The sequence below is a fragment of the Halichondria panicea genome, chromosome 15, assembly GCF_963675165.1.
Source record: "Halichondria panicea chromosome 15, odHalPani1.1, whole genome shotgun sequence".
In the NCBI taxonomy this organism is placed as follows: domain Eukaryota; kingdom Metazoa; phylum Porifera; class Demospongiae; order Suberitida; family Halichondriidae; genus Halichondria; species Halichondria panicea.
The window spans coordinates 5834597-5860942 of NC_087391.1; the positions used below are offsets into that span (position 1 = coordinate 5834597).

A 26346-nucleotide genomic window follows, 5' to 3' on the forward strand; every position below is an offset into this window, starting at 1 on the left:
GGGGAGTCCATGGTGGGTGGGGCTCATTGCTGACGTCGTTTATATACTCTATTGTCAAGATATTATACAATAAATCTGAGTTGTATACAGTACCACTTCATCTTCTGTTTTGCTTAAAATCTGCCTTAACCTACCTGAGTGGGTTCAATTCACCAGCAATAGTTTTACGTTGCTAGTGACTTGAACCCATGCACTCATCGGATGGCATGCGTTTTTTGTACAATCATAATTAAATAATGTCATTTTTTGCAACTCAATTCTGTAAATATACGTACCACAACAGCATCGGAATGATGATAAAAAATAATAGTAATTATGATGAACTTGAAAGCAGAAAAATGGTCAGCACACAACAAGCAGTTAATGTAGTTAGTTAGTTAGTTAGTTAGTGTTGTTCATTAGTTTCAGAACCTTTCCATTTCTTGTTGGCTTCTTTCCTGGCATCCGGAACAAATTGGTTCTTTACTCCGCCCAGTACATGACGTGTTGCTTCTGATGCCAGGATGATGGGCTTGACAATAGTCCCAGGTATCTGTCTCAACACTCCGCCCACTGCACCAGTCACCCCTCTCTCCTCATGCTCCCTAGTGGCTGCTGTGTACATGTCTCGTGCAGTACCACCAATACCCTGAGGGGGGGGGGGGTACAGAGCATTCATAGAGTCATGGTATACCACCAATACCCTGAGGGGGGGGGGGGTACAGAGCAGTCATGGTATACCACCAATACCCTGAGTAGTCTCATGGATCAGCCCCCTCCTGAGAAGGGGTCTGAGCACTCTTGTCTTGAGGTCATTTCACAGTGGAATGTGCCAGACCAATGGAATGTAATCAATTCCTGACCTTACGCCCCCGCGTATTTGTTAATTGTACAAAGCGTCAAGCGCAGGCATCTCTCTATCTCTGAAGAAGGTGCTTCAATCTATGTATTTTGCCTGTGGTGCTAACTCTGTGCCCAAGGACCCCTGCTTGGCTTGCTTATGCTTCGTAGCAGCGTCTATGTATGAAGCGTTTACCATGCGTAATGCATGCGTTAATGATTATCCAAATGCGTTGAGCAACGTGCAGTTCTTTATTGCCTCCTATAATATCACCTGACTAGAATAAGTCAATCTGATTGAGCCGCTGGAATTCCAGCATGTGCAACAAAACTACATCAAGAGTGCTCAGACCCCTTCTCAGGAGGGGGCTGATCCATGAGACTATACCCTGAGGGGGAGGGGGTACAGAGCATTCATAGAGTCACGGTATACCACCAATACCCTGAGGGGGAGGGGGTACAGAGCATTCATAGAGTCATGGTATACTACCAATACCCTGAGGGGGAGGGGGTACAGAGCATTCATAGTCATGGTATACCACCAATACCCTGAGGGGGAGGGGGTACAGAGAGTCATGGTATACCACCAATACCCTGAGGGGGAGGGGGTACAGAGAGTCATGGTATACTACCAATACCCTGAGGGGGAGGGGGTACAGAGAGTCATGGTATACCACCAATACCCTGAGGGGGAGGGGGTACAGAGCATTCATAGAGTCACGGTATACTACCAATACCCTGAGGGGGAGGGGGTACAGAGAGTCACGGTATACTACCAATACCCTGAGGGGGAGGGGGTACAGAGAGTCACGGTATACTACCACAGCAACTACCAGCTAGCATGTACAGTATCTCTGAAAGGCCATAACTTTAGTTCCGATAGTCCAATAAAACATGATTTTCTGAAAGCTGGCGAGGCCTTTCAGATGATGTGTTCAAATTAAAAATAAAAAGTACATACCATTGGTTCCTGAAATATGGCCTGTTCCAAATTTGGGATTATAGCATACAGTCTAAACGGGCTTCTTCTAAGATTTCAGAAAATAATAACCATCAAAACTCTAGCTACGTACAGAGACAATTCTAGTACTTCTATAAGTGTGTCTTACAGCGGATACAACATCGTAGGCGTTGGCAAATCCTTCTCTGAAGTCGAGTGGTTGGTGAGGTTTGTGTTGATGCACCAGAGCTTGGGACGGGCACTCGGTAGGGGTCACCATGTCATAGGCCATCTGAGCCATTGATTGGACGGACTCTAACAGTCGACTGGAGAGTTCTACCAGTGCCACTCCAGTAGAAGAGGTGAAAGCAGTGGCCCCTCTCTGTAGTCCCCACATGATCCGTCCATCCTCCTGGTACTGTTGGTAGGGGAGCCACACCAGGTCCACCATGCCATACACTGTCAGGAACTACATGACTGTACACATTATTAACAGTACACATACCTAGTTGAGTGACGTGATGCATGGGACCAAGGCCCTTGAGTATGTGTGGAAGCTGGTAGGCCTTGATATCCCCCGCCCACTCACTAGAGGCATACTCCAGCAGCTTGTCCCAGCCTAACACACTGCAAGGGAGGGAGGGTACATGTGTCCACCCACTCACTGGTAAGCACACAAACAACACTAGTGTACACAGGCAGTACTGTACAGTGTGCTTGTAGCATCATGCAGTAATAACATACCCTTTCTTGTAAGTGAGAGCTTTGAGCCTCACTTCAGACGTGTTGAGGTGACTCAGTCCAAGCAGAATACCAGCTAGCGTGCCCTGCACAATCACAGCTACTGTTACATGGCCACCCACAGAGATCTACAGACCCCCCGCATACCAGCTAGCGTGCCCTGCACAACCACAGCTACTGTTACATGGCCACCCACAGAGATCTACAGACCCCCCGCATACCAGCGTGCCCTGCACAATCACAGCTACTGTTACATGGCCACCCACAGAGATCTACAGACCCCCCGCATACCAGCTAGCGTGCCCTGCACAACCACAGCTACTGTTACATGGCCACCCACAGAGATCTACAGACCCCCCGCACACCAGCTAGCGTGCCCTGCACAACCACAGCTACTGTTACATGGCCACCCACAGAGATCTACAGACCCCCCGCATACCAGCTAGCGTGCCCTGCACAACCACAGCTACTGTTACATGGCCACCCACAGAGATCTACAGACCCCCCGCACACCAGCTAGCGTGCTGGTGTGCCCTGCACAACTACAGCTACTGTTATATGGCCACCCACAGAGATCTACAGACCCCCCGCATACCAGCTAGCGTAACCATAGCTACTGTTATACAACACACACAGCAGTATCATCCACTATTTGTACAATCCATTGACATTTTACCACGCGTACCATTTCAGTCTTGAATCCCTTTGCCTCATAGTCTATTCTGATGGGAAGATCCGGCTGGAAGATGAACGATTTGATAAACACTTCACTGATGGGTGGTGGTGTTGCTGACTCAGCAGTGCTATCACCAGACCCCCTCCTCTCAGCACTGGGGGTCGGAGGTGACGGGGAAATCCCTGTAATTAAGACAGAGGCTGAATGTCAGTAGTAGCAGCTATTACCTCACCTGTCATCACGGCTGTAGTGCTACTGACTTGCTTGACATACTCACACAGGAAAAGGACAGTGTCTTGGTCCATGTTGAGTCTTATTGGTAGTACTGACACACGTACGGACGCCTCCTCCAGGCTGGGGTCAGAGGTCAGCTCAGGCCGTGTGTACAGTATCTTCAGAGATAGCTACACACACAGGAGTGGTCTAACACACTGAGCTGTACAGAGAGTGGGTTAGTTACCATGTGAGCATGACATTGCCTGGGTGTGGTCTCAGTGGTGTACTGGTAGAGGAGCTTGTTGATACTTGAGTGTCTGAGTAGATCCCGTATCTCCACCTCGTTCACTAGGACCACTAATCTGGCAGCCTGCTCACTGTCTCCAGGGTAACGCTCGTGCTGTATACGTAGCTGCATGGAGGAAACATACAGTGTCTCATTGAGTACATTCATCAAAGCGAGGGCCACCATCATTGCATGTTACAGTACCTTGTCAAGTTCCAGCTCAACAAGAATGTCATGCCTCCTGCCGGGACCCCCTGCAATCTTCCGGTCCCTACCCCCCACAGGGGGCACCTTGACAAAGTCGGCCCCAGGAGAGCTGCTGTACTTCCTGCCCAAGGCGGGACTAGCACCACTCCCAGATCTGCTACGCTGTGTGGGGGGTGTAGGGGGGCTGAAGTCAGACCCCCCGTAGAGATGCCACACAATGGTCATCTCCCTGAGTGTGAACTGAGTCACAGGCTCTGGGAAGTGCTTGGGGCGTTGTAACTGGTTGGTGTGGCCATCCTACAGGGAAATAACAAACACACAATTGAAACAACCCTATATTAATTATTAGGCAGGTGATGGCTGGGCTCACTGGTAGAGAGAAGTGATTGTCCACGAGATCAATCCTCTCCCCTCTCTCCAGTAGACTCTTCATCTGAGGCCGGCTGCCTGGACTCTGTAAGGGGGCGGGGCTTAGTTACAGGCTATGCTAGAACTAACTGAACACCATCACAGACACAAGAGTATAAGCCACACCCACCACTCTAGTGCTGGTGGGAGTATCCACAAAACAGAAGTCATCTTCACTCTCGGAGAATATGCTGCTATGTTCCGAGGCACTTAGTTTGTGAGGGGGACTCAGAAGCCGCCCCCTCACGCCCCCTCCACCACCCTCACTCTTCACATCCTCGTCACTAGAGTCAGAGAAAAAGTCCAACACCACTGATTTATCAGTCTCTACACAAACAGGCATCTTGGATATAGCGCTAGTTTTTCCTGGTTTTTTCTTCCTGCCACTCTTGTGTGGTGTGTGAGGGCGTGAGTGTGATGTATGGAGGTGTGAGGGTGGTGAATCTTCCATAGCATCGCTGATAAGATCTCCGATGTTTGTGGTTTCTGTGAGGCTTGTGAGGGGAGAGCTACCACTAGCGGACGACCCCTGGAGAATGAAACCAAAAAATATTGAAGTGAAGCAGGCCAAGCTGATATGCTACATGTCACGTTTAGTTATCTAAATATCGTACTGGAGGCTATTGTGTGCACCTGAGAGTTGATGGACGAGTGCTCGTGTCCAAGACTTGAGTAATCTCTTTGATCTACAACACTGTGGGGGGTCTGTAGATCTCCGTGGGTGGCCATATACACGAGGAGGTCACGGAGGGCAATACAAGAGTCAACACATGTACGCAGATGGATGACATTACTGCTGCACTCAAGGCTAAGGTCAGGCAGTCTAGAGAACAGCTCCTGATCCTCCTCTCCCAGCAGGTCATTACTACACAGCCTCAGGGTACACTCAAACCATTCCATCTCAACTACACACACAAAACCTGCACACACGGACACACAAATCTTTATGAAATACAATATTTTGCAGTCCAACCTTAAATTTTCATCTCGTTTGAAATGTTAAAGAAAGCATAAATCAATCACTAGCTAGCTACAGTATTGCTGAGCTCACAGTGTCCCTGTGTCTCACCTTGCTTTGGGTCTGGTTGGTGGACCTGCTCATGTGATAGTAGTATCTGAGTGTTGTCTGCTATTAGCCTGACCACCATCACTGGAGCCCCAGTCACTAGACTAGTGGACACACTAACAGAGTCCAGTGTGAGCAAGAGGTGGAGAGGAAGGTGGAGAGGTCTGTAGGGACAGTTATACAACTAGGAGGGTATAATCAACGACAGGGCAACTAGTTAACAGCTACACAGAAGAGGACATGATTCACACACACACAACAGACGGTAGCTATAGCAACAGCTAGCGTGTACCCACTTGTACTCCAGACAGCATGAGTGAAGATGTGTGTGTAGCTCAGTGATGATAGAGGGCGGCTCATATCCGAGCACCTCATCATCTGTCAGTGTGAAAAACTCTCCAAGCTGTGTGGGGGTACAATGTGACAACACAGGGGGTAGTGGATGTGGGGGGTACAATGTGACACCACAGGGAGTAGTGGGTTAATTACCTGTTTGAAGGCATTCTGCTGGGGACTGGTCATGTGATACTGCAGCGTCGTGTCTCTAATAGCAACAGATACTTTGTTTGTCTGCAATAATTTAGATAAATAAAAGTATGCTAAACATGTCAGTTGTATAATTAAGATAACAGTCTATAATCACCTTTGAGTTGCGCTCCTTGTCAAACTTGGTCTCCATGGCGATGGCAACCATGGGTTCTGGCCGCTCGTAACCGGAGGTGTGTAGAGTGTGTGAGGAGTGGAGCACAGAGTGGAGGGTGGCTAGTAGTGAGTGGGTGTTGTGAGGGTCCTCCACACATGAGTAACTGTCACCATCTAAACTGCCAGAGTGACGCAAAGACAACTGACCAATCTGATAGAGGGAGAGGGCACAACTTGCATTACACTAGTCTGAGAGTGTGTTCAGCATTTCTTACAAGTAGCTACAGGACCCAGTGACCCAGTGACCCAGTGACCCAGTGACCCAGTGACACAGTGACCCAGTGACCCAGTGACCCAGTGACCCAGTGCATAATAGTATATAATTGTTCAGGGAAATTTTAGTTTAGGAGAAACGTACTTACAACAAACCTTCCTACAAGTATCTGTATGATTGTGTGGATACCTCACCTGAATGCAGACAAAGTCGTGTGATGGGTCACCTTTGTACCCCAGCACAGTGAACAGGTGCAGTCCCGAGGCTTGTAACAGCACTAGACCATTATTAGGGGAGGAGACTGGAGGGTGGCCAGTACCACGAGGACTCAGGTCCAACAACTGGACCACGGACTGGGCACTGTGGAATATGGTAGAGTCCATGCTCTCCTCTGGACAGGCCTCACTGGGCACACCAGACTAGAGTAGGGTTAGGGTACAGGTAGCAGTATTGTATAGCTACCGTATAGCGCGAAATTTTCGAGGCACTTATATTTCGTGGATTGGCCTCTAAAAGCCATTTCGTTGCACAATGTTCGCGGAATGACTGCTTACCGGAAGCCACGCCTTTAGATCCTGCACGTTATAGCAGGTAAAGAACGATTTTCGTGGACTTAATTTTCGTGTGGATTGCTAACCCACGAAATCCACGAAAATTAAGCCCCTCGAAAATTTCGCGCTATACGGTATTAGTGTTAGCAGTAGGGTATAGCTATTAGTGTTAGCAGTAGGGTATAGCTATTAGTGTTAGCAGTAGGGTATAGCTATTAGTGTTAGCAGTAGGGTATAGCTATTAGTGTTAGCAGTAGGGTATAGCTATTAGTGTTAGCAGTAGGGTATAGCTATTAGTGTTAGCAGTAGGGTATAGCTATTAGTGTAGCAGTAGGGTATAGCTATTAGTGTTAGCAGTAGGGTATAGCTATTAGTGTTAGCAGTAGGGTATAGCTATTAGTGTTAGCAGTAGGGTATAGCTATTAGTGTACCTTGTCATAGTCTCCCGCAGTGAGTAGTGATACTGTAGCCTCTTGTATAGATAGGGACACAGTTAGAGAGCTGGCAGCAGGGGGTGGGTGGGTGTGGTCAATTGATGAGGGGGCGTGGTCAATGGTGCTCTCATCATCAGAGTCCTCTGTTGACAAAAGAAGGATTTAATCAATGGAGCAGCCTTACTGTCACAGTGCATGTACATGACTATAATTATATGAACTCTTTCAGCTGCCAAAATTGCTTTCAACAATTTTGAGAATGAGACCTTTCAAATGGTGTCATCAAACTTGATATTTGAGATATAAAATTATTAGCCAATTTGGCCATAGCATGGATCCAAGGATGCAAAAGGGCCCTGACGAAATTTGGGATTTAAACACATCATTTGAAGATCGCTTTCATAAAAATTAATCGTGCATTATTATGATAAGTGGTTCCGGAACTCTTCACTATCATACCTTCTTTGAGTACAGACTTGCACATCTGGAAGCGATCCTCTGAGGTAGCCGCTGGCTGGAGCACGTCCATACAGCTCATGAGCATGGAGTGGGCGTTAGCTCTATCGACTGCCTCGGGACTAGCTGGCTCCCATAACGCTAGGTCAGTGGCAAACCTGAGGGATGGGGACAATGAACTAGCCTAGGTCAGTGGCAAACCTGAGGGATGGGGACAATGAACTAGCCTAGGTCAGTGGCAAACCTGAGGGATGGGGACAATGAACTAGCCTAGGTCAGTGGCAAACCTGAGGGATGGGGATAATGAACTAGCCTAGGTCAGTGGCAAACCTGAGGGATGGGGACAATGAACTAGCCCCACTGTCAATAGTTGAAGGATGGGGACAATGAACTAGCCCCACTGTCAATAGTTGAGGGATGGAGACAATGAACTAGCCCCACTGTCAATAGTTGAGGGATGGGGACAATGAACTCAGCCCCACTGTCAATAGTTGCAAGCCCACCTATTGTACAGCACTTCCAGGAACTTGTTACTGGGTAAGTGGACTTTGACCTGCGGCAGGGTACAGGATACGGAGTAATGGGCGGAGTCAGAGGCGTGGCTTTGGAAGTGGTTCATCTCACGTCGTGACCCTGGTAGCACTTGCTCTTCAGTCCGACCACTAGACTCCTATTAGTAGTATATTATAGTAACACACAGAGTACATGTACTGTATACCTTGTCGGCTGTTTTGCTGGTGGAGAGCATTGTTTTCTGTGAGGAAAAAGGTGATGGCTCGTTAACCTTTGACCCCACATCTCCTTCCAGTGAGTCACAGCGTCCCAGAATATCAACTCCTCTTCCTCCTTTCCTGCCTCCAGTCTCGTCTAGAGCACTGTGTGTGGGCGGCTGAATGACTAGACGTATATGCCCACACTCGGGTGGGTGGGTGGGTGTGGTCATGGGGTGTGGTGAAGATATAGTCAGGAACAACTGCCTACCCTCAACTGAGCCATCACAGCTCAAGTACGCTGGGGAGAGATGATTATAAACTAAATTAAAATAATTATTAGTCTTACCTTTGGTGGACTGGAACTTGAAGTCTAGTATAGAGTGTCCCTCGCTGTGCAGGGGGTGTGAGGCCACACCCACCTCTGCCATGGTTACATACAGTATCTCAGGCTGTAGGGATGGTTGGTACCAGGGTGGCTTCTGAACCACCTTCAGATCTGGAATGGGAAACCTAGAGAGGGTACAGTTCAGATGAATGAACACTAGACTACATGTAGTTACCTTAGTGATAGGTTGAGAGTGGTGGCCTTAGCCCTGACAGTGACGGTGTGGGCACTATTGGTTGGGGGGTCACTGGAGACAGCCTGGTTGAACATGGCCTGTCGTTGCTACAAGGTGAAGGGGGGTACATGATAAGAGGTACCACTAGAGATATAGGGGGCACACCAAGTTGATGGTGTGGAAGTTGCTGGTGGTCATGTAGAGAGATTGCTTCATCTTCTCCAGACTGCTGGTCTTGAGTGTGGTTGAGTGTGTGCTGTGAGACAAGGCTCCGATCAAAGGCTGCAAGCGATCTAATAGTGTCACGTCAGCATACAGATGAACAGTGGCCAGCTGGACCTCTACTGAGGTCACATGATCAGGACTCGGGGCACGGGATTTCTGCAGCCAGTACACACATTCGTAACTACTTGAATACGTGATTAGAAGACTATGATTAATAAGTGTCATGTAATGGTGTGTGAACCTTCTTGCTAGTGGCTGGTGAGGCTGAGGAGAGCTTCAGCTTGAGGCATGGCAATGGAGGGGACATGGTCGGGTCATCCATCAACTGCACTATCTGTAGAGGGACAAGTACATGTACTGTACACATGATGGGACTACACTGTTCACCACGCAAGTCAATCCTATACTAACCAACATAGCCATGTATGTTACCCATGGGCCATGGGTGAAAAATGAGAATATTAATTATGGGCCCAACCAAATTTTGTCATCTTTCATAAAATCTTAAAAATTATGGTTGCTTGACTCACTGGGCTGATGGAGACTGGCTTGGTGATGGTGTTCAGTTGAGTCTGGTTACGATATAAGTATTCCAGCAACTCAGCCGAGGCCACAGAAAGGTCAAAGTCCACTCTAAGTCCGCTAGTCACCACACATGACTTGACAGTTGATAACCACAGCCTGTGTGCGTGGAAGGGTGTGTGTGCGTGGGAGGGTGTGTGCATGGGAGGGAGGGTTATACTACACTGGGCAAACACAAATACTATACAACTCACAGAACTGCTACTCCTATAATTATACATAACTCACAGAAGGTGGTCACTAGGCAGTACTTGTGCTAGTTCCTCTCCATGACTATCAAGCTCCATCTTGTTGACTCCATCAGCCAGCAGTCCACACACGGCCTGGAAGTAACGTCCTGGATCCAGACCACCATTATCCACACTAGAGGTCCCCCTAACATCTCCCTCCATACCATCTGTCGGGTATATGTGCACAGGTTGACTCTCCAACAAGGCCAGCGTGACTCCGCCCACTACTAGACTGTATCGACACATCTCCCCACTCCTCTCCCGAGAAACTCCTGGAGGACTGTTCTCACTTCTGCTTTCTGTTCGAAGCCGTTTCATGACATTTTGATCTTTACCTGGTTGTCCTGACAACTGTTGTAGACCCACTCCAGCATGTAGCGCTATATTAGCTGTGTCAATAGTCCCATACCTTGTGTGAATATCGCATCGTGATGAGGCAGAACTTTTCCTGCTATCTGTTGAAATGAAAGAATCGTCCAAACCCACCGACTGTGTCATATTGCTCTCAGCATAACTAGTGTTGAGGTCCAGTGACTGGAACTCATCTTGTGAGCTGAGAGTGCTCTCAGTGAGACCTCGTGATGGCTGGCTACCCAGAGCGTTAGTCCAGGGGTCAGCATGGAATAGGTCTTCTCTCTGTTGTTGCTGGGTCATGACCTTCTGTTCCTTGAGTTGGTGGCGAGCTAGTTGAGATTCTATGGTTTTCATGTCAGCCCTAGGGATGGGTCTACTCAGACCTGGGTTCATCTTCTCAAATCTTTTAGAAGGTCCTGCACACACATAGAGGCAATGAAGATATTAGACATAGGGATACAAGGAAGAGAGTTAGTGTAGACTGACCTTGACTGGTGAGCCCAGATGCCATCTCTAGTAGCATTGCCAGCTGCTGGGGGGAGAGAAGGACGTGTAGGGAGCTCAGGTAACCATCAACCTCCAGTTTAGGTCCTGACTCATTCTCGCTCTGTTTGATCTTTACCTTCACACTCAACCTACCCCCAGCCATCGCTATGGGAACACCGTGGCACTGAGGCAGGCTCATAAACTCTGTAAGTGCGTCATAAAACAGTTGATATGACAATGGTACTGCTATAGCTGTGCTTACCGTCAGAGCTCTGATCAAGAGCTATATTGTCAAGTGACGTGGAGCCAACCTCTAGAGACAGTCCCGATAGTTGGAGCACCTTCACTGAGAAATCAGGTAGGGGGTGTGCAGGGGAATCCCCCTCACTGTCCACACTTGACTCACTCTTGCTCAGCTCATCATAGAAATCAATACTGTATGAAGTAGAGCAATTCAAATATTCTGTTAGTAAAATTAGTGCATAATTATTATTAAGCAATTCAATTTATAGGATCTGATATCCTAATGTGTAATGTGGTTGCTAGAGTACAGATTGTGAGGTGTACCTGTCAACTCTCGCCCTGAGGAAATATTCCTGAGTCTGATCAGGTGTTCTGTAGTTGATCTGCACACTGACATCACTCAGTTGTATCTGTACTCTTGCCAGGACTGTATACAGTAACCAGTAGTAACCACACACCCACACACACACACACACACACACACACACACACACACACACAGCTCCTCACCTAACTCAATAGCTCGAGCAAGTGCTTCCATTCCCTCGAACCCTTCGCCCACCTCATCATCTGAACTAGGACCACTCCTTAAGACCTCCTCAGCCAACTGCATGCTGTAACCATGGGAACAGTAGCAGTTACATAAGAGTACAGGTTAGAGGCAGGTTCTCTCCAAGTCATAAAGCTACTGCTAATACATGCGCGCGCACACACACACACACACACACACACACACACACACACACACACACACACACATTGTGTACAAAGGCTACATAACTGTACAAGCTATAAGTAGGTGTGGTTTAGTGGTTAAGGTGGTGGCTTATACATAAGGCATGGGGGACTTTTCTTAATCGATATACCTTGAAGTCATACTGAACAGTGAGTCAGCACCTGCAACAAACACACACACACAGTTATCATGACACAAGAGTGGGGGTGGTCTCACCAGACTCCTCCTCCTCTGAGCCCCCTCCTAGGTGAAGGTCTGGTGCCACTGTGAGACTCAGGTCTCCTATCTCCACCTTACAACTGTCAGTGAGCAGTGCAGCCCAGGGCACTGACACTGTCACCCGGCCCAGATAGCCAGCCAGCACACGCACTGGTGCTCCAGCCTCCAACAGAACATCATTAATAGCCTACACGTGTACAGGTAATGAAATCACTCGTGCTCATTCACAATAATTATATAATTTACGTCGACGTTGAGTGGTACGTTATGTATAGTTCCAGTGCCGTTATAGAGGTCAACTGTGAGGTCATCCAGAGCAATCTTCTCCTCCAGAAATTGGCCGAGATAATGTTGCAACAGATAGCGGCAAGCTCGCTTCTTCAGAAACTCTGGTATCGCGAAAAACCACGGCATCTTATATATGGTACAAGGTGGTGGTTTGGATGCTGTAGTGTGGTCAGATTAGTATAAAGTATAGCCTGTCACAGCCGTACATAGGTAAACAACTTACTTTAATATAATATTAACAGTTTCTTTTTGTTTACTTACATACTGTTGACTCAGGTTATACAATTGTCTTGGTAAAGATCGTTATCGATACAAAGACATCCTAATACCTAGCAGCCTGGGATCGAGGCTAATTAGAGCCCGGTAACCTCGAGACCAGGAGTGGGCGTGCCCATCTACTGTGCGCGAGCTTGCAACTAATAATTATTATTGGCTAAAAATTGTTAATACAAATTATGCATCACAAAACTCAGATAATGTTCATCGCTGTTGCCTCTTCTTCCCCGGAGCACTGTCAGCATCATCACATGCAGGAGAGGGAGAGTTATATAGTGCACAAAAGGCATCAATGAATTACTTGTCCGGTGCCTCTTCTTCCCCGGAGCACTGTCAGCATCATCACATGCAGGAGAGGGAGAGTTATATAGTGCACAAAAGGCATCAATGAATTACTTGTCCGGTGCCTCTTCTTCCCCGGAGCACTGTCAGCATCATCACATGCAGGAGAGGGAGAGTTATATAGTGCACAAAAGGCATCAATGAATTACTTGTCCGGTGCCTCTTCTTCCCCGGAGCACTGTCAGCATCATCACATGCAGGAGAGGGAGAGTTATATAGTGCACAAAAGGCATCAATGAATTACTTGTCCGGTGCCTCTTCTTCCCCGGAGCACTGTCAGCATCATCACATGCAGGAGAGGGAGAGTTATATAGTGTACAAAAGGCATCAATGAATTACTTGTCCGGTGCCTCTTCTTCCCCGGAGCACTGTCAGCATCATCACATGCAGGAGAGGGAGAGTTATATAGTGTACAAAAGGCATCAATGAATTACTTGTCCGGTGCCTCTTCTTCCCCGGAGCACTGTCAGCATCATCACATGCAGGAGAGGGAGAGTTATATAGTGCACAAAAGGCATCAATGAATTACTTGTCCGGTGCCTCTTCTTCCCCGGAGCACTGTCAGCATCATCACATGCAGGAGAGGGAGAGTTATATAGTGTACAAAAGGCATCAATGAATTACTTGTCCGGTGCCTCTTCTTCCCCGGAGCACTGTCAGCATCATCACATGCAGGAGAGGGAGAGTTATATAGTGCACAAAAGGCATCAATGAATTACTTGTCCGGTGCCTCTTCTTCCCCGGAGCACTGTCAGCATCATCACATGCAGGAGAGGGAGAGTTATATAGTGTACAAAAGGCATCAATGAATTACTTGTCCGGTGCCTCTTCTTCCCCGGAGCACTGTCAGCATCATCACATGCAGGAGAGGGAGAGTTATATAGTGTACAAAAGGCATCAATGAATTACTTGTCCGGTGCCTCTTCTTCCCCTGAGCACTGTCAGCATCATCTCATGCAGGAGAGGGAGAGTTATATAGTGCACAAAAGGCATCAATGAATGACTTGTCCGGTGCCTCTTCTTCCCCGGAGCACTGTCAGCATCATCACATGCAGGAGAGGGAGAGTTATATAGTGCACAAAAGGCATCAATGAATTACTTGTCCGGTGCCTCTTCTTCCCCGGAGCACTGTCAGCATCATCTCATGCAGGAGAGGGAGAGTTATATAGTGCACAAAAGGCATCAATGAATTACTTGTCCGGTGCCTCTTCTTCCCCGGAGCACTGTCAGCATCATCACATGCAGGAGAGGGAGAGTTATATAGTGCACAAAAGGCATCAATGAATTACTTGTCCGGTGCCTCTTCTTCCCCGGAGCACTGTCAGCATCATCTCATGCAGGAGAGGGAGAGTTATATAGTGTACAAAAGGCATCAATGAATTACTTATCTTTGTCGTAGAAATGACGAGTAGTTCTTGATATTCCCCACTGCAGAGAATAGAGAATAGAATCATGCAATACTGTGCATACCATGCTCAACGCCTCAAAGCAAAGTGGGCATGGCTTGTACTTCAATAATGAGCCTCTCCCCCTCCTACACACACAAAATGGTTAATAGCCTATCAGGTTACAGTTCACATTTAATTATCAAAACATTCATATTGACGGAGTAGAAGGACCTCATCCATGTCTCGCATTCTCTCAGCATGATCAGACAGGTAACAGCATGCCCAGAGAGTCCTTTCAGATAGACATCACCAGCTATATATATAGCTACCGTGCACTATAGCTATATAACTAGCTCAAAATCAATTCTAAAATTTCACTAATAACCTTTGCATAATTGGAAAAGCGCTTCAATTCGAGTATAAAAGCCTGCAGTTGAGCATGCGCTTAAAATAAAGACAGCTTATAGTCGAGTAAGCGCTAATAATCCAGTAGTCTGACAATCCTCCCTGGGTCCCACCCAGAGCAGCATGGCTTGTCTGTACCTGGGGGAGAGAGGAGACAAAAGCAGTGAGAGAATGGAACACTAGTACAGTAGCTAGTAGGAGGAACTGTGTGTGTGTGCATTGTGGCTGCAAGAGAACAAGCAAATGCATGGTTACATTGAGCGCAGCAGTTCAAACAAAACCAATTGAGAACATCTCCACAACAATACTGAGAGAACGCACCTAATACCAACCAATCACCACCACAGCTGACAACATTATCACCACCACAACTGACAACATTATCACATAACACAAGACATCACTAAACATTGTGTGCTGCTGCACAGAAGAGAGACACTCAACCAACCACTGATACCCAAGACTACACCACAAGATTACCAGCCAATCAATCCATACCAAACCAACTGTGCAGAGAAGGTATCATAAAAATCAACCACAAGAGGACAATTTATGTTCAAGATTATACCACAAAATGACACAAAGAAACTCCAATTCCTTGATTACCCATCAATTAGCAAGGGGCCACCTCCAACCCTACTATGCATGGGCTTGTCAGTACTGAACTACTGGTTGAGGATAGTTCAACAGAGGATTGAGCTCAGAGCAGTAGGTTGCAGGGAAGTACCATCTGCCTGTCCAAACCAGCCAGTTGATTGACGGGTACAACAGTTAGTGTGCTAACCATGTACCAAGCAATCGCTTCAATCCCTCTTGACTGACCGGAGTCCTCACACCCCCTCCAAGGAGGGCGGCCGCCGTGCTGTTTTCACCAAGGCTGATACTCACAACAGATGCTCGTCCGTTCAGTACACTACAGGTCCACGACACTGACGTCAACCCACTGGCTGGGTTCAGATAGACAGAAGACACTTTCCTGCAACCTGCTGTTCCTCAGCTCAAACCTCTGTTGAACTATCCTCAACCAGTAGTCACAGTACTGACAAGCCCATGCAGTAACTAATTTACGTAAAAAAACATGATTACAGGAATAAACAATTTTACCAAAATTCAAGAACCACCATCACACCACCACCAGTAGTTTCCTTGCCCAAGGGACTAATATAATAAGGGCATAACAAACTAAAGGGACCCTGTGACTGTGAGTACCATTAACTGAGCACAGAAGTAATCAACCAGAATGTGTGGGATGGTTCAACAACAGTAGACTCACAGAGACAACACCTCCTTGCTCTTGAAGCCCTTGTCGACTCCAGTTGCAACAAGCCTGGCACGCAAGGCTTGCACAAGTGCTCAAGACTAATCTTCACTAATCCAATCAAATGCTACAGTTCCCTTGGCACCTATTTTAGGAGCTAAAGCTTAGCCTTAACTTACCATGTCTTGTCACCAGAGTTAATCCACCAAAAAGCCACAGCCAGAAAAACGCATATCTAATGACTAATGATTGTAACAAACTATTGGAACTGATAACGAGATCTCAACACTCCCTATTATGGCAGGATATGCTCCCGGGGGAACATACCCTGTGCTGCTTTCCCATTAGGCAGGTACTAACAGCAAAGTGCTCCCTCCGGTAGACTGGAATGCCATGAGTAATCCATCATTGCACCCCGAAGGCTGGTTCGACAATGGTTTCAGGAACAAGAAGATGCTGTCCTGCGACTCGACTGTTGAAGAACCTTCCACACACATTCTGATTGATTACTCCAGTGCTACGGACACCCACCACCACCCCCAAAGGGTTCAAGGTCATGCAGGTAATAGACTCTTAGCCATGCGTACATACGATTTTTTGGCATGCGTACGTGTATCTAGCTAGCTAGCTAACTGTACATGCGTTGTGCTGGCAAGTATGTATCTATTCAACTGCATCAACTACTTCTCTCACAGTCACTAAAGTGGCCACCCTATAAAACCATAAATTATTTTTTTCGCATACACACAACCAAATGCCTTCAACGCTCTACCAACTTCATGACAAAAGCTGCAACAACAACTCGGTGTAGCTACGCGTACATATAGTACATGCACACAAGCTACAGAGCAAGGTTGCAACTCACAATGCAATGATCCTGCAAACTGCGCGCACTGCACTGCACTGCACTGCTGAATAGGACTCTTGCGCTGCTCCTGCGATACAGTAGAAGGTTTGCGCTGCTCCTGCAAAAGAAGAATAAATTTTGTCACACATGTAAAACATGACCAAATAGACAGAACAATGCTACAATGCTCCACAAAGCTTCCTAGCCTAACATTCCTCAAGCTACAAGCAAAGAAACTCACATCTTCCAGCAACACACTTCGCTTCTTCTTCAAACTTCAAGGTACTGAGCTTCTTGGAACTGGATCTGGGAATATTCCAAACCGTTGACGTCAGAGTCTCCAAGGATATGCCATAGAGACCGACAGTTCCCACCCGATAAGAGGACCGCAGGAGTACTAGCTACAAGGTGTTGTAGTATTATGGCCTACATTGTAAGTGTAATTGTGGTGTCGTGTGGTCGGTATACAGCGCATGCGCAACTCCAACCAGCAGCCCCACCCCCTTTGTAAGAGGAGTGGCTTGTACATACAGGAAGTCAACTATCTCAGCTCAGGGCTCAGCTAATAGCTCCTCTTGATCTCTAGCTCTACCATGGCTGACAGTTACAGTGTTACATTGACCCCCAGTGTGAGTAGCCCTCCACCAGATGTTGCAGATACAACCATCACTGCAAGTGCTGCAAGCTCCTCTGCTACCACTACTGCTACAGACACAGCCAAGCTAGTCAAGGCTCGGGGCAAGTTCACCCGAGCTCAGACGACTGTGGGTACACTCATCACATCAGCCGAGACCACACGACTCAAGCAAGATGAAGAGAGGACGGCTAACTGGAAGAGATGGGGACCTTATCTCAGTGAGCGCCAGTGGGCCACCGTGAGGGAGGACTACTCCGCCAACGGATCTTGGTGAGATAACTCAAATTGTTTTGGGTGGAATCCCAATACCTTTTTCACACACGTGCTCATCCATTGTACACCCACACCACCCACCCACACCACACCCATACAGTTGGGATTACTTCCCTCATGATCATGCTCGCTCTCGTGCCTATCGTTGGGGTGAAGATGGCTTACTGGGAATGTGTGATCGTCAGTGCAGACTCTGCTTCTCTGTGGGTCTATGGAACGAGAAAGATTCCATCCTAAAGGAGCGCATCTTTGGTCTGACTGGCAACGAGGGTAACCATGGCGAGGACCCTAAAGAGTGCTACTACTACCTAGACTCCACGCCCACTCACTCGTACATGAAGGCATTGTACAAGTACCCTCAAGCTGCCTTCCCTTATGGTCAGATTGTCGAGGGCAATCGCTGGCCAGCACGCTCCGTCAACGACCCTGAACTAGAGTTAGAGGACACGGGGATATTTGATGAGTCTCGTTATTGGGACGTGCAGGCTGAGTATGCTAAGGCTGCTCCTGAGGACATGCTCATACGCATCACGGTCACTAATCGTGGTCCAGACACTGCCAAGCTCCACCTACTACCAACACTGTGGTATCGCAACACCTGGATCTGGGGCTGTAAGCACGAGGGCTGCACATCAAAGCCTCTACTGAAGCAACTGGAAGATGGTCATGTGCGGGGGAAGCATGAGACCCTCTTGGAGAACCACTTCTATGTGGACAAGAGCCCTGATGGCCAACAACCACCGTTACTCTGGACAGAGAATGAGACTAACACTCAAAGGCTGTACGGAGTTGACAACTACACGCCATACACCAAGGACGCCTTCCACAGGTGAGTGCTCTTACTAAGATGAGTCCTCCCGTCATGCACACACACACAGATGCATTATTGATGGAGAGACTGATGCTGTCAGCCCTAATGGCAAGGGTACCAAGGTGGCCCCCCATTACCAGCTAGAAGTGGAGCCAGGGGAGGAAAGGGTGGTCCGTATGAGGCTCACTAACAAAGCTCTCAATGGAGAAGCTTTTGGAGCAGAGTTTGAGGAGATCTTTGAGGACAGGATCCGTGAAGCAGATGAATTCTATGGTGAGCTAATGCCGACCACGCTGGGTCCACAACAAGAGCTCGTCTCAAGACAAGGCTATGCTGGTAAGAGTCTCTTAGTATATTCTTGTAGGGATACCTTCACCTAAACATGTGGTGTAACCTTTCAACTCTTAAAGTATTTTATAGCTTCCCTGTATTTCCTGGTATACAAGAACACTGTAACCATGGTAACTCTGGTATGCAGGCCTCATGTGGACGAAACAGTTCTATCATTACGTGATAGAGTCATGGTTGGAAGGTGACCCAGAGATGGTTCCTCCGCCTCAGGAGAGGTACAATGGCAGGAATGCCTCAGGAGATTGGAGCCATCTCTTCAACAGAGACATCATCTCAATGCCTGACAAGTGGGAATATCCATGGGTAAGTGATTAGGGCCCTCATGGGTAATAAGTTATGGCTGTAAAACAATGGACTGCCGTATTTGAATTCCGTGGATCAAATTTCAAAAGCTTAGACGAGACGTTTCAAATGGCACTGTCGATGTTGAGATTCAAGAATTTGGAAAATTTCGGCCAAATACTAATTGACTGTGCAAAGTAGACCTAGCCATGATTATGATGTTGCATAACAAGCCCCTCCCACTTCCTTCCTTCAGTATGCCTCGTGGGACCTGGCCTTCCACATGATCCCCTTTGCCAAGGTGGACCCTGACTTTGCTAAGAACCAGCTGCTCCTCTTCCTGAGGGAATGGTACATGGCCCCCAATGGTCAGATGCCAGCGTATGAGTTTGCCTTTGATGATGTGAACCCTCCTGTGCATGCGTGGGCGGTGCTGCGTGTGTACAAGATGACTGCCCCCAAAGGTCAGAGGGACGGCAAGTTCCTGGCAAAGTGCTTCCAGAAACTCATCCTCAACTTCAACTGGTGAGCTAAGCTAGTGTGTGGGCGTGTGTGTGATGCCTGGATGTTACCTTGTTTGCAGGTGGGTCAACAGGAAGGACCCCCAGGGCAGGAACATCTTTGCTGGGGGATTCCTCGGCCTCGACAACATTGGTATGTCATGTAACGTAGTAATTTTGCGTTTTCATATTTTTTTCTGTTTTTAGGCTGGATACTAATTTTGGCAGATTTGAATTTTCATTATGAGGTTCATTTTTATTAGCGCAGACTTAATTAGCGTTAATTACAAATTTGCTAAAATGAGTACCTCATTATCGTGTGTGTGTCCTTCTTGCATGCACGCGTAGGTATATTTGACCGCTCTAAGCCGCTGCCCACTGGTGGAGTACTGGAGCAAGCTGATGGGACTGCTTGGATGGCCTTCCTACTGTGTAGTCATGCTCAATATTGCCCTAGAGCTAGCTTTGTACTATGACCCCATCTATGAGGACATGGCATCAAAGTTCCTGGAGCACTTTGTGTTCATCGTGGATGCCATGAACAGTCTGGGTGGCAAGGCAGAGGGACTGTGGGATGAGAACGATGGCTTCTATTATGATCACCTCAGGTACTGCGTGTGTGTGTGCGTGTGTGTGTGCGTGTGTGTGTGTGTGTGTGTGTGTGTGTGTGTGTGTGTGTGTGTGTGTGTGTGTGTGTGTGTGTGTGTGTGTGTGTGTGTGTGTGTGTGTGTGTGTGTGTGTATGTGTGTGTGGGGTGTGAGAGGTGTGTGTGTGTGTGTGTGTGTGTGTGTGTGTGTGTGTGTGTGTGTGTGTGTGTGTGTGTGTGTGTGTGTGTGTGTGTGTGTGTGTGTGTGTGTGTGTGTGTGTGTGTGTGTGTGTGTGTGTATGTGTGTGTGGGTGTGAGAGGTGTGTGTGTGTGTGTGTGTGTGTGTGTGTGTGTGTGTGTGTGTGTGTGTGTGTGTGTGTGTGTGTGTGTGTGTGCTGATACCCCCCCTAGGTTGCCAGGCACTAGTATACCCATGTGTGTACTGATACCCCCCCCCCCCCTAGGTTGCCAGGCACTAGTATGCCCATGTGTGTGTACTGATACCCCCCCCCCCCTAGGTTGCCAGGCACTAGTATGCCCATGTGTGTACTGATACCCCCCCCTAGGTTGCCAGGCACTAGTATGCCCATGTGTGTACTGATACCCCCCCCCCCTAGGTTGCCAGGCACTAGTATGCCCATGTGTGTACTGATACCCCCCCCCCCTAAGTTGCCAGGCACTAGTATGCCCATGTGTGTGTACTGATACCCCCCCCTAGGTTGCCAGGCACTAGTATGCCCATGTGTGTACTGATACCCCCCCCTAGGTTGCCAGGCACTAGTATGCCCATGTGTGTACTGATACCCCCCCCCCTAGGTTGCCAGGCACTAGTATGCCCATGTGTGTGTACTGATACCCCCCCCCCCCTAGGTTGCCAGGCACTAGTATGCCCATGTGTGTACTGATACCCCCCCCCTAGGTTGCCAGGCACTAGTATGCCCATGTGTGTACTGATACCCCCCCCCTAGGTTGCCAGGCACTAGTATGCCCATGTGTGTACTGATACCCCCCCCCCCTAGGTTGCCAGGCACTAGTATGCCCATGTGTGTACTGATACCCCCCCCCCCCTAGGTTGCCAGGCACTAGTATGCCCATGTGTGTGTACTGATACCCCCCCCCCCTAGGTTGCCAGGCACTAGTATGCCCATGTGTGTACTGATACCCCCCCCCCTAGGTTGCCAGGCACTAGTATGCCCATGTGTGTACTGATACCCCCCCCCCTAGGTTGCCAGGCACTAGTATGCCCATGTGTGTGTACTGATACCCCCCCCCCCTAGGTTGCCAGGCACTAGTATGCCCATGTGTGTACTGATACCCCCCCCCCCCCTAGGTTGCCAGGCACTAGTATGCCCATGTGTGTACTGATACCCCCCCCCCCCTAGGTTGCCAGGCACTAGTATGCCCATGAGGGTGAGGTCGATGGTTGGACTCATCCCACTGTTTGCATGTCTTGTGCTGGAAGATGAAGTTATTCAGAAACTGCCAGGATTCAAGAAAAGACTTCAATGGTTCCTCGAGAACAAGCCAGAGCTGGCTAAGCAGGTGTGCAATACACTGAGTCTGTTGTAGTAATAGCCGTCGCATTGATTAGCCCCAGATTACTGCATGTCATGTGATTGATCATCATTGTAACGAATGATGGCCCTTTCAGCTTCTAAGTAGTAATGGAACGTATAATGAACCTCTCTTTGAGCTACACAATGCTTTGAAATAAGGTTTTGTCATATGTCACCCATGCACTATATGCTCCCTCCAGATCACGTATCTGGACACGTTGGACCGCGGGGAGTTCTGCCATTTGTTGGCCATTCCCAATAGAGAGCGTTTGGAGCGTGTGCTCAAGTACCTCCTGGATGAGGACGAGTTCCTCTCCCCCTATGGTATTCGCTCTCTGTCCAAGGTCCACGACAAGCATCCCTTTGTCATGGACGTGGGAGGGGATACCTACACGGTGGGCTATGTCCCAGGGGAGAGCAACACTTACGTGTTCGGAGGGAACAGCAACTGGAGGGGACCTGTCTGGCTCTGTGGTGAGATTACAACATGTACCTTGTGTATATGTAATTTGTACAGAGTGGCCTTAATAATGAATTATCTACCAGTAGTTGATACTAGAGAATGTCCTCTCACATGCAGTCAACTACCTCTTGTTGGAGAGTCTGGAGCGCTACTACTTCTATTATGGTGATGATCTGAAGGTTGAGTGTCCGACTGGATCAGGGAATCTAATGAATCTCCTCGAGGTGTCCCAGGAAATCTGTCATCGCATCGTTACTCTGTTTGTGCCTGATGAGAATGGGCGTCGCCCTTGCCACGGCAACGACCCTCGCTACACCAGTGACCCCTTCTGGAAGGATCTGGTCCTGTTCTATGAGTATTTCAATGGAGACAATGGAAAGGGATGTGGAGCGAGGTAACCAGTACTGCAGTGTGCTAATGGTGTGCTTAGATCAGTGTGTATTTATGGCCCTGAAAGTGGGTGCTTTTTCTAAGTCTGAGAGGTCAGTTGTGTAGCAAGCGTCTATATTAGTATAGCTAGTGGCAATGTTTATGAAGTGTAGCCCCACCCCTTTACGATGCTACCCTCCCTCATACCCCCCGCCCCTTTACGATGCTACCCTCCTTCATACCCCCCGCCCCTTTACGATGCTACCCTCCCTCATACCCCCCCGCCCCTTTACGATGCTTCCCTCCCTCATACCCCCCCGCCCCTTTACGATGCTACCCTCCCTCATACCCCCCGCCCCTTTACGATGCTACCCTCCCTCATACCCCCCGCCCCTTTACGATGCTACCCTCCCTCATACCCCCCCGCCCCTTTACGATGCTACCCTCCCTAATACCCTGCAGTCATCAAACTGGATGGACGGCCTTGGCTGTGAGATGCATTGACAAGATTGCTGATTGCAAGACAATGAAATGTTAGCTCTGAACAATCACATTTTCATATTGGACAAAAATATAATTAGTTTGTGTAGAAATTTATTAGAATGAACAGATCAGAAATACACAAATGTAATTGTTCGCTGAATATAATTATAAAAATATTAAATATCATCTAATAGTGAGTCCACAAGGAATGAGCTAGAGGGTGGTGGTGGCTCTAAATGGTCAGAGGGAGAATGGGACACAAGGAATGAGCTAGAGGGTAGTGGTGGCTCTAAATGGTCAGAGGGAGAATGGGACACAAGGAATGAGCTAGAGGGTGGTGGTGGCTCTAAATGGTCAGAGGGAGAATGGGACACAAGGAATGAGCTAGAGGGTGGTGGTGGCTCTAAATGGTCAGAGGGAGAATGGGACACAAGGAATGAGCTAGAGGGTGGTGGTGGCTCTAAATGGTCAGAGGGAGAATGGGACACAAGGAATGAGCTAGAGGGGGGTGGTGGCTCTAAATGGTCAGAGGGAGAATGGGACACAAGGAATGAGCTAGAGGGGGGTGGTGGCTCTAAAATAATGGTCAGAGGGAGAATGGGACACAAGGAATGAGCTAGAGGGTGGTGGTGGCTCTAAATGGTCAGAGGGAGAATGGGACACAAGGAATGAGTTAGAGGGTGGTGGTGGCTCTAAATGGTCAGAGGGAGAATGGGACACAAGGAATGAGCTAGAGGGGGGTGGTGGCTCTAAATGGTCAGAGGGAGAATGGGACAAAATGTCAGACAGTCCAAATCCTGAGAGTCTGTGTAAAAATTTATTAGAATGAACAGATCAGAAATACACAAATGTAATTGTTCGCTGAATATAACTAGTGTTCAAGCTGGCGCTGTGCTAATGCCTCTCGCCATGTTTTTGCTTTCGCTCAAAAGTATTAGAGTGTTATCTATAATGAATTTTATATTAAAGTTAGCTTATCTATATAAAGTCACTGAGAAGAAAAGACTTATTTACATGCATCTATTGTAAGTTATTATTTTTTGTATTATGTGGCTTACCAGGACATCAAGAAAGAAGAAAATTGATTCTTCCAGGATCTGTAGTTCAGTGTATATAATATCTAAGAAGAAAAGACCTGTGTACATGCATATTGTTATCTATATTGTTATATGGTAGTGTTTTGTGGCTTACCAGGCCCTCAAGACAAAGATGATTCTGCCAGGAGGATCTGGATCTGGATCTTGGATATTATTTTCTCACACATGGGGAATGAGCGCGCATGCGCATTACATCCACAGGAATAATTAAAGGGTGTGTCCAAAGAGATCAATTTTACAAATGGCTACTGTACTGCTAGCTAGCTGTTTTAACAGATATTTTCTGAGTATTGTAGCTAACAAAAAGCTAGCGCTTTAGTGCAAGGCTAACTCATATGTTGAATAGAAAGTTTGTGCGGACAGATGATGCTATGAAAGATTCTGAAGAGACTGCAACAGCCTTCAATGTGAGTCAAACTAGCCATAACTCGAGAAAGAAGCTTTAGTTTGCTAATCCACGAATCAAAATCCAAGAGAACGTGGCTAGAAGCCTATAAAAGCTGTTAGTTTTCGTCGCATTGTAACCGTTGAGCAGTTATAGCTGGAATACACACACACACACACAGACAGACACACACACAGTCAGCTTTACCGTATCCCTCGTGCGGCTACGCCTCGAGGCATAATTATAAAAATATTAAATATCATCTAATAGTGAGTCCACAAGGAATGAGCTAGAGGGTGGTGGTGGCTCTAAATGGTCAGAGGGAGAATGAGACAAAATGTCAGACAGTCCAAATCCTGAGAGTCTGTGGGGGGGCTCAGAGTAAGGTCTCCACACAGACGTATGTGGGGGGTATGACTCGTATGACACCACATGTGGGTCACGTGACATCAACTGAGGATCATGTGATACAGGACCCCCTGGGTTGTAGTCTTGCATGTATCGAGAGTAATCGTTAGTCGAGTGTGTGGGGGGTATATAGCCTGTCTCCCTGGGGGGTCCTTCACTGTACTGCTGGTATGGTGGTGTCTGATAAGGCTTGTATCTCACTCCATACGGAGTTCTCTCTGTAGGGGACTGAGGGACTGGATCTCTCAACCATGGTTGTACGATACCACCAGTGGTAGGCGGAGGGTTGGTAGAGGGTGTAGGCTTACAGGCTAATAATGATGCTACAGTCCATGTCTGACCCTCCTGAGAGCTGCTGGTAGTGGTAGCGGCTGGTACCTCCTCTTGTACTGGTGTCATGATCGAGTGGAGCTCCTTCAACAGAAGATTCTCTAGTCTCAGTGAAGCCAGTGTTGCCCTCAGATCACCTACACACAGGGAGCTGTGTACAAGAGGACGCTACACACTAGTAGACACTCACTCTCTGTTGAACTGCTTTGTCCTCTCAACTCTTCATTCTCCTGAGTCAACTTCTTGATGTGATTAATAGCTCCCTCCAGCACATCCCCATGGCGCTGTGTATGTGTGTGGGCGGTGTGTGTATGCGTGGGGGGTGGGTGGGCGGTGTGTGTGTGTGTGTGCAGACAGGTACCCACCACTCTACCAAGGATCTTAAAGGGCAGACAGGACTCTAATTGTGAAATAGCTGTTGTTATCTTCAACTTCCTCCGACGCTCAATCTCTTTGTGTGCCTGGCCTCTCTTGGTTGCCACGGCTACAGAGCTCTCATTGGCTGGAGCTTCCGATGTCTTTTTGGCAGTGGGTAATCGGATGACATGTGTAGGGGATGAGAGGTCAAAGGTGACACCATTCACCACATATGGCATTGCACATGTAGCGTCCCCCGTCCTGTGTACGTGTGTGTGAGTGGGTGTGTGTACGTGTGTGTGAGTGGGTGTGTGTGTGTGTGAGGTGGGACTCACTTCTTCTGAGGGAGGACGACCATTACTGGCTTCAACTTCTCCTCTGTCATGTCTAGTGCAGCTAGTGCTAGCTAGCTAGGATCTAGGAGTCTCGAAGTATTGGTGGGCGTGGTTATTATTAGCCTCGAGTCTTAGTCCATCCAGCGTCCTAAAATAGAGGAGGCTGACAGGCCGGATGTTTCCCAAACTAACGACATGAACATAATAATTTGTTTTGTTAATGATCTTTACCCATTGTTTGTTGGACTCGAGCAC

General features: G+C 47.9%; 3 protein-coding genes across 5 annotated transcripts; 1 reads left to right on the plus strand and 2 right to left on the minus strand.

The window, feature by feature from the left end:
• Positions 1 to 223: 223 nt before the first annotated feature.
• Positions 224 to 12720, minus strand: LOC135349343 (autophagy-related protein 2 homolog B-like). 2 transcript variants are annotated; one of them, XM_064547867.1, is made up of 34 exons: positions 12576 to 12720; positions 12311 to 12510; positions 12062 to 12251; positions 11976 to 12006; positions 11620 to 11723; positions 11434 to 11536; positions 11129 to 11301; positions 10867 to 11070; positions 10025 to 10796; positions 9745 to 9895; positions 9456 to 9548; positions 9155 to 9370; positions 8990 to 9096; positions 8776 to 8939; positions 8435 to 8727; positions 8220 to 8386; positions 7720 to 7874; positions 7258 to 7403; positions 6470 to 6694; positions 6003 to 6212; positions 5849 to 5929; positions 5656 to 5762; positions 5363 to 5523; positions 4927 to 5213; positions 4424 to 4822; positions 4256 to 4339; positions 3883 to 4182; positions 3637 to 3804; positions 3409 to 3580; positions 3186 to 3358; positions 2504 to 2586; positions 2265 to 2386; positions 1929 to 2218; positions 224 to 628 (listed from the first exon to the last, which is right to left on the minus strand). In XM_064547867.1, the coding sequence occupies exons 2-34, from the start codon at positions 12476 to 12478 to the stop codon at positions 386 to 388; spliced, it is 6342 nt and encodes a 2113-aa protein (XP_064403937.1). In that variant the 5' UTR covers positions 12479 to 12510; positions 12576 to 12720; the 3' UTR covers positions 224 to 385. The 2 variants fall into 2 exon arrangements, with proteins under 2 accessions (XP_064403937.1, XP_064403938.1); XM_064547868.1 differs by lacking the exons at positions 224 to 628; positions 1929 to 2218; positions 2265 to 2386; positions 2504 to 2586 and adding an exon at positions 2884 to 2952.
• Positions 12721 to 17390: 4670 nt separating this feature from the next.
• On the plus strand, positions 17391 to 23370 carry LOC135348513 (uncharacterized). The gene is given in 12 exon segments (XM_064546752.1): positions 17391 to 17775; positions 17879 to 18607; positions 18657 to 18925; positions 19068 to 19243; positions 19479 to 19747; positions 19806 to 19876; positions 20071 to 20147; positions 20149 to 20330; positions 21691 to 21850; positions 22065 to 22338; positions 22445 to 22721; positions 23159 to 23370. Coding segments are annotated over 12 exon segments (2874 nt in total). The 5' UTR covers positions 17391 to 17461; the 3' UTR covers positions 23235 to 23370.
• Positions 23371 to 23761: 391 nt separating this feature from the next.
• LOC135348520 (uncharacterized) lies at positions 23762 to 26211 on the minus strand. 2 transcript variants are annotated; one of them, XR_010398780.1, is made up of 5 exons: positions 26092 to 26211; positions 25765 to 26017; positions 25590 to 25683; positions 24371 to 25536; positions 23762 to 24314 (listed from the first exon to the last, which is right to left on the minus strand). XR_010398780.1 is itself a non-coding variant. In XM_064546763.1 (4 exons), the coding sequence occupies exons 1-4, from the start codon at positions 26139 to 26141 to the stop codon at positions 24914 to 24916; spliced, it is 1020 nt and encodes a 339-aa protein (XP_064402833.1). In that variant the 5' UTR covers positions 26142 to 26211; the 3' UTR covers positions 23763 to 24913. The 2 variants fall into 2 exon arrangements, 1 of the variants encoding a protein (XP_064402833.1); XM_064546763.1 differs by having other exon boundaries at positions 23763 to 25536.
• Positions 26212 to 26346: the final 135 nt, after the last annotated feature.